The 8,334-nt window shown below is 45.8% G+C and overlaps 1 protein-coding gene across 3 annotated transcripts in view; it reads right to left on the reverse strand.

The window, feature by feature from the left end:
• The window catches only part of Dnajc16 (DnaJ heat shock protein family (Hsp40) member C16), a 39,822-nt gene that overhangs the window by 26,264 nt on the left and 5,224 nt on the right, over window positions 1-8,334 (reverse strand). For all 3 annotated transcript variants that reach the window (XM_004637708.2, XM_023722564.1, XM_023722565.1), the window contains exons 3-4: window positions 5,637-5,703; window positions 3,646-3,979 (exon numbers count right to left, since the gene is read on the reverse strand). In XM_004637708.2, coding sequence (XP_004637765.1) covers window positions 3,646-3,979; window positions 5,637-5,703 — 401 coding nt within the window. The remainder of the gene's footprint in view (window positions 1-3,645; window positions 3,980-5,636; window positions 5,704-8,334) is intronic.

Here is an 8,334-nt window from a genome sequence, read left to right on the forward strand (position 1 = left end):
TTTTTTTTTTTTTTTTTTTTTTTTTTGGTGGCACTGCAGATTGAACTTGGGATCTTGCACTTGCCAGGCAGGCACTGATGCCTTTGAGCTATCTCCCTGACCTGAAAAATGTGATCTTGGATTAGTTCCTTCAACTTGTTATGCCTGTTTTCTCACCTGTAAGACAGGATTTTCTTTCTTTCTTTTTCTTTTTGCATTGGGAATCAAACTCAAGACCTTGTGCCTACCAGGCAGGCGCTGTGCCTCTGAGCTTTATCCCCAGCCCTCTCATCTGTAAAACAGGGCTAACAGTCCCTCTGAATGGGTTGCTTTGTGTATAAAGATCATCCATACAGGGCACTTAACACAAGGAAAGGCAACTAAAATGCTCAGCACAAATTATTACATGTCTTTTCATGCCTCATATGAGGACTGGCACAGGGACGCTAACCCAGGGCGACCTCCTCGTTACCTCCTGCGTCGCCGGCACGGACCAGTGCGCATCTGCAAGTGCAAGGCTGGGGTTAACTTCACCTACTTCTCTGCTATGAAATGAGTTTCCCCAGGTCAGGGGCAGCGCTGCCTGCTTCTGGACACGGCTGTCTGTGTGCAGGGGTGTTTTTACACGCTATGTATATGCACACTGCATGAGTACTGGTTTCACCTAAGTAACTGTTCTTCCGCATCCTGCAATTCAGGCACTTTCTGTCCTTCTGAGATAACTAACATCAGCTTTCCTTGGCCATCCCGCTCAGCTTTGGGACTCTCTGCTCCCCCTGTCAACTAGACATAGAGACTATTTTCAGTAATTGTGTACAGTGTGGTGACACCTCACCTAGACTGAGAGCAGCTGCGGCGCCCGCCCTGATCTCACCTCAGGGTCACCAAACGGTAACCAAGGTGAACCAGCTGTCACAGATTTCTAACAATCTGCACGTTGTGAAGAGGAAAGTGGTCTCCAAACCAAACTGACCCAACATGTGCAGTCACAACGTGCCTTCCACAGGATTTGGTGGGGCAGGGCAGAGAACTGATAAGATACTTGGTAAATGTTAGTTGTATGGATGCTAATTCTGGCTTTTAGTTTTCTGAGACCGGGGCTCAGACTGTAGTACAGGAACTCACTAGCCACGGTTCTCCTCCTGCCTCTGCCTTCCTGGTGATGGGATGACAGGCGTGTGCCACTAAGTCCAACTTTTTACATGCTTGGTCCTAGCTTACTACAGTTATATAGCACAACCATCTTTTTTTTTTTTTTTTTTTGAAACAGGGTCTTGCTAACAGTTCAGGCTGGGCTTGAGCTCGCTTATTTATTTATTTATTTATTTATTTATTTATTTATTTATTTTGTGGAACCAGGGATTGAACTCAGGCCCTTGTGCTTGCCAGGGAAGCACTTATTCCACTGAGCCATCTCCCCAGCCCTTGAGCTCACTTTTTAAATGATTGAAAAAATTTAATTAAAAAAAAGGGAGGGCTGTGGATAGCTCTGCAGTCTAAGCACCAGCCTGGGCAAGCGCAAAGACCTGGGTTTGATTCCTGGTACCACAAGCCGTGCTGGCCCTACCCTAAGCCAGCCACCAAGACTGGGCATGGTTGCACCCCCTCAGGGCTAGCTAGGCTAGCCCAGGGCTATGCCTGGCTATTTTGGATGTGAAGAAACTTAGGTTAAGTGTCTGTCCAAAGGACAAAAGACACAAGGACAGAACTTTTTTTTGGTGCTACCAGGGATTGAACTCAGGACCTTATGCTTGCCAGGCAAGCACTTATTCCACTGAGCTATCTCCCCAGGCCACAAAGATAGAACTTAAACACCTGCCCGCCTGACTCTGCAGTACCAGGTCGTACCCACCGTGCTACATGATCTCATGTCACGTATATCTGCCTGCTGTGTGTGATGTGTCATTCAGCTGACCGTGGTATAAACATGCGTCTGTCCTGAGCGGGCAGTGCTGTGGTGCTGGCTCCTTCCTAGACAGAGCATGTCGACGGCATGGGAGGTAGTTATACTTTGTGGCAAAGAAGCACCCAGTTCTGGGGTTTCCACCTGACCTCAGTGCTCTGTACCTCCTGCCTACCACATGGGAGTGCTGCTACACGTACGCTCTTAGAGCCACTCTGTTCCCTCTCAGGAAAGTATTCTGTCAAACTGGGGTACCTAAACATTCCCAAAGGACAACATGAGAACTTTCTTTGGCATACAGGAACCAGTGGCTTGCAGGAATCTGTGCTCGCTGGAGAAATCCAGGCTCCTCAGCCCCTAGGGTTGGCATTATCCCTTTCTAGACACTGAAGAGTAAGTCTGCTAAGGCTGAGGAAGCACACACACACACAAACCGAACTCAGGGACTCCGACTTTTAGGAGTCAATATATTAAATATCCTCTCTTCGTCCCTAAGAATTCCCCAGCACTAAGTGGTAAACATGGATACAACAAAGGTTAATCTGCGACTCAGACAGGCACCCCCTGACTATCATAGGGCGGGATGTTCACACTGTCCCCAGATTCATATGCCAAAGTCCTGGCCCTCAACATGTGGTATGTGAAAAAGAGCCCCTGGGATAATTAGATCCTGAGGGGGACTCTCATGACACAATTAGTGATCCTGTAAGAGGAGACAGAAGTCAGAGAGGGACATAGCAAGGTGACCTCCACAAGGCAGGAAGACGGCCTTCCCAAGGCCCCATCCATGCTGCACGCTAGCCTTGGACTTCAGCCTCCAGAGCTGTGAGAAACTAGTTTCTGTTGATTAAGCCAACTACACTATATATTTCGTTACGGCAGCCTGAGCTAAGAAAGAAGAAATGAAGGTAAAACGCGGTTGGTAAGCTGGGCTCTCACTCAACAGGACTGGTCCCATCATGAGAGATAAGGACATGGGAGACACCAGAGACACACACACATAGAAGACCACGGGCCCACACAGCGAGAAGCTGCCATCCGTGGGCCGCAGGGGGAGGCCCTGGGAGACAGCGAACCTACTGACACCACGTTCTGAGACCTGTAGCCTCCAGAAGAGCAGGATGGCCCCAACTCAGTGTTTGGCTATTCACTACACAGTTAAAACTTCAGGTCAGTAGTGCAAAATGAAAATGACATCTGGAAAACATCAACCACCAGGTACCCAAGAGAAGAAATCACACTTCTGTTTTCTCCCAATATTCCATAAACTCCCAAGTGAGAAAAACCTCCTCCTCCTCCACCAGTATCTCTGTTACAGTTTAAAAACCAACTGTTCACAAAGCCCAGGGGACCGAGGGCTTGATCCCCGACGCAGCACTGCTCAGGGTGGGCCTGGAGAGGCGGCCGGGTCCCGAGGCTGACTCGGGGGTGCGTTCACCCGGCGTGCGCTCGGCCTGGAATGGCTGTCAGGAGGCGAGGCCGCGCTGGGGAAGGAGGTCGCTGGGGCTGCCTAGCAGGGAAGCCCTGTTCTCGCCTGGCCTCCTCTCTGCTTCTCGGCTGCCACGAGGTGGGCAGCTTTCCCACTGGCCACGGCCTTCCGCCATGACACTGCCCTCTCCACAGGCCTAAAACCAATGGAGCCAGCTGGCCAGGGACTGACACCTCTGAGACCAAGAGCCAAAACTTTTCCGCCTTAGGCCGCCCATGTCAGTGTGTCCCAGCAGCAGCAGGCTACCAGGCCCCAAAGAATGTGGCGACCTTACCCAGGCCTTCCAGCTCCTGAACCACTTCCTTCCACACAGGCTCGATGTGGATGCAGCTGAAGCACCAGTCTGAGGTGACCTTGATGAGGTAGGGCTTCCTGAAGCTGTCCGGGACCACCTCGTTCACGTAGTGTGAGAAGTGCAGCAAGTACTTTTCATCGATCGAGTCCCGTCGCTCCGAATTGAAGGGAAAGTGAAAAAAAGATTCATCAAAATAGAAGTTTTCATGGAAGTGGCGGAAGCGATATTCTCGCTGCTGCTGCTGGTAGCCCTGGTTCTCACCAGCATCACCATAGTGATCGTAATTGGATCTCTTCTCTTCATTAGAAAGAATCTACAAGGAGGAAAAAGTAGAAGAAATCTAAAAAACAAGAAAAAAGTTTCATTCAAAGGAATTTGCTGTCAGCAACTTGAAAGACATACAAAGAAAATAAATGTAAAGATCATGACGTGATTAGGTCTCTCTGACATTGGGATTTTTTTTTTTTTTTTGCGGAACCAGGGATTGAACTCAGGCCTTTGCGCTTAGCCAGGGAGGCACTTATTCCACTGAGCCATCTCCCCGGCCCCTGACATTGGGATTGAACGCAGGGCCTTTGCACTGAGCTACATCCCAATCCCTTTTAAAATTTTTATTTATGTATTCATTTTTTGGTACTGGGAATTGAACTCAGTACCTTGGGCTTGGCAGGCAAGTACTTATGCTGTTGAGCTATCTCTCCAACCCTATTTTTTACTTTGAGACAGTCACTAAATTACCTAGGCTAGGCTTAAACTTACAGTTCTCTTGCCTCAGTTTCCCAGAGTGTAGAGATTATAGGCATGTGTCAATATTCCCAGCTGTGATTATAAGCTCTAAATGTATAATCATACACTTCACTTTCCCAGTGGCTCAGTATGTTGGGAAATCCTTAACAGAAACATTAAAGAAAATTCATGGCCCAGGAGATGGCTCAGTAAAATATGGAAGGGCAAGGGTCTGAGTTCAATCCCTGGTTCTGGGGGAAAAAAAAAAATCATGATCAAAATACTTTAGTTCTTTCACAGTTCATTAGCTGGTCCCATTCACACTGGCATTAAAGATTTGGAACTATCTCAGTAAACACTTCAGTACAGCAAATAAAACAGCACATATCACTGGCAGGCTCATATACAAGAAAAGTGAATTAGGCATACCATCCGCGTTGGAATCATTTAGACAAGGCTTGGAGACATGTGAATACCAAAAAGCAGCCACAGACCCGAGTCCAGTTTCTTGTGTGTTAGCTGACTCTGCTTTACTTAAAAATAACTTTGAAGTACAAGGTTCAAGAATCCATTTAGGAAGATGAATTACTCTTTGGCCTAAGCAATGTCTGGTGAAGAGTCTCTCCTAACAGAACGGGAAGGCAGAGAATCCTTCATCATGCATATTCCAGACCAAGTAACTTAAGCTGACATGTTGAAAAATTATGAAAAAGTTGTGTTTCAGTGTATGGGTAACTTTGTGTCATTTTAAAAAATAAAGGCAAACTGGCATGTGATTCTTGAACAGAAGTTTCTAAAAAGGTAATATAGAATGTATTCCAAGTAATCTTACAATTCTAATTAGTCTCTGAGACAGTCCAGCCAGGCATGGCGGCACTTAATTGTAATCCCAACTACTCAGAAGGCCGAGGTAGGAGGACTCCAAATTCAAGGTTCACCTAGCAAATTAGTGAAGATTTGTCTCAAAATAAAAAATAAAAAGGGCTGGGGATGGAGCTCAGTGATCCAGCAGCCCTGGATTCAATCCCTAGTGGAGGCGGGAAGGCAGATTTCTCAAGAGCTCAAACATTCAGGCACTCGTTCCAACACACTCAATGTGGCCAGCTTGTGTTGTCTCTGCTGTCATTTGGAAACTGGGTCAGGGCCTAGGAACATGCACTTCCTGGGAGGATGTTACCGAGCTGATCACTGGAGGCACCTTTTATTAAGAGCTAAAGGATGCACCCCAAGGTTTGCCCCGATACCTCGTAAGCCTTGCTGATCTGGATGAACTTGTCTGCTGCCCCGGGATCTCTGTTTTTGTCTGGATGCCTGAAACACAGATGCGCAGCCAGTGAGAGAGGATTTCACTTTCCACACGTGGTCATTTCATATCTTCATAAACACAGTTCACATCAAAGGCAAATGGGTCACTGTGTTAGGACAGCTGCCTAAAATAAACAGCTGAAGCAACGGATGCCTTCCCAAGACTACAAAAATGAAACCTGGAAACATTTTCCTCCTGGAACCCTCCGACTGGGTACACTTTCAAAGCACCAAAGTGTGGTGAGGTGGATGTGTGTGTGGCTATGCTACACCCCAACACTGTGCACAGGGGCTGAGAGCTCAGTCCCTTGGCTACGAATTGAGGGCTTTTCCCAGATGCCAGCGTTTCCTCCCTACGTTAAATGGACCCGGATAATACAGGCCAGCATGAGAAGCAACTTTTATGGTGCGCAGTGACACTGCTTAGTGACAGCCAGGTGTCAAGCAGTACACTGCTACTGACCTTCAAATCAGAGCACGTCAGTATGCATTACTACTCCATCTGAGACCTCTTAGCTCTAAATAGATAATGGTTTCAAGGCCACATCTGCTTTATTTTTTTTGAGATGGGATCTTGCAAGGCAGTCCAGGCTGGCCTTGAACTCAGTATGGAGCCTAGGCTGGCCTCAATCTCATAGCAATCCTCCTGCCTCGGCCTCCCAAGTGTTGGGATTACACGCAGGTACCATATCAAGGACACATATTTAAGGTGGTAAAAAAAAACAAAACACCTAAATTTCATGCAAATTTTTTTTTTTTTTTTAAATCTGTTTGAGGCAGAGTTTCTCTATGTAGTTCAGTCTGGCCTTGAAATCCCAATGATCCTCCTGCCTCAGTCTCCTGAGTGCTGGGATTACAGGCATGGGCCACCACACCCAGCTTCATGCAAAGTTATTTAATTAACAGTAGAAAGAATCTTCAACATTGACTGTCATCTATAGCTGCCAATTGACTGTCTTGAGGTCACAGATTATTCTGTAATCTTGTTATGTTTATTCTTCAGTTTTCAGGATTTTAAAATCTGAGAAAGGACTCAATTTAGCCCGGTAAGCTCTAAGTCAGTGTTTTGCATAAATGGATTTTTTTTTCCAACATTCACTTTGTTAAAAGATTCTGTATGACAGAGTTGGTTCTTTATTTATTTTTTAAAATTTATTTATTTATTTGTGGGGGGGCAGCTCAGCCCACCAGGGGGCGGGGCTGGCTGGCATGTGGTGCTGGAGGATTGAACCGCGGTCCCTGTGCTTTGCTAAGCTTGTTCTAAGTAGGTGCTTTAGACCACTGAGCCATCTCACCAGCCCCCAGAGTTTGTTCTTTATGTAATCAGTTTGGGTTACGTCACTGGCGTTCTCTTAGTATAGGTCTTGGAAACAAAAATAACTCTCAGGGAAGCAAATGACCCTTAAAAACACCAAACTACATTGAATCAGGGGAAAATATTATAATTTGACAGACTTATTCTAGAAGGAATATGTTTGAATGAACTCTAGCACATATTCCAATAGCTCTAAAACCAAGGAAACCTCAAATGGTTGACTGCTACATTGGCCCTGTTTCCTTCACCGTTTAATTCTTCCTCTGAATGTCAGCGGGGAGAAATCCTGGCCTGGCATAAGGAAAACAGTGTGGTTTGAGGAAACAAGATGGTGATTCCAAAGTGTGTTTTTGGATGACAAAAAATAAAAAAGTGCTTGCAATATTCAGACTTAAGACTAACGGCTGGGTGGATAAAACAACACAACTGACCAATGATTTAATACGAAGAACTCTGGAGGGAAGAAGGCTGGGAAGGGGCTCTTGAGGACACTGGAGTAGAAAGAACCTCGCAGGCAGCTTGTAGGAAACATGAGCCCTGCGACAGGGGTGGCTAAGGCCTGGGACCAAGGAATGCACAAGACAGTCTGGCTCATAAGGAACACTCTCCTGAGTGTGGGAAAATGCTGCAAGCTAGAGGACATTTAGAGCAGGGGATGTTCGGCCCGAGGAAAGTGTCACCTCACGGTATTTTTAGTGGCTATGAAATTATTTCACAAACAGCAATCTTTACATTTCAAAGTGAAAAGAACATTGTGTACGGTAATCTACTGCCTGCGAGTGACCTCTAAAGGACTAAAAACGAGACAGAAGAGGAATTACAGTAAAGGATATGCAACTTACTGTTTGGTTCACTGAACCACGTAATATCAATCGCTTTTCTTGGGGTAGGAGTTAGCTTGCTAATAAGGATGACAAATGAAAAGTGTCTAAGATAAAACTGAATTATAAGGAGAGAAGTAGATTTCTTCAGAGAAAAAAGTGATTTCAAACGGTTTCACCAAGCATGGGAAAATTCTTATAACGTCTAAGAAACACTCAGTAAAATGCAATCCAACAATGAACCACTTATCCCTACCATGGCTCATTCTGAAAAGTCACACTGGGAAGCACCATTATTTTTCAATGTATATAAAACCATCACAAAATGAAATGGAAACCAGCCCAAGTGATAAAATAGTTTCACAGTTAAAACAGAGAACAACAGTACAGCAGAAATGGACAACGTAAAATAAAATTTTAGGGCTGGTGAGATGGCTCAGTGGTCTAAGGCACCTACTTAGAACAAGCTGAGCTAAGCAAAACACAGAGACCGCGGTTCAA

Source organism: Octodon degus, unplaced genomic scaffold (genome assembly GCF_000260255.1).
Source record: "Octodon degus isolate 3935 unplaced genomic scaffold, OctDeg1.0 scaffold00092, whole genome shotgun sequence".
NCBI lineage: Eukaryota > Metazoa > Chordata > Mammalia > Rodentia > Octodontidae > Octodon > Octodon degus.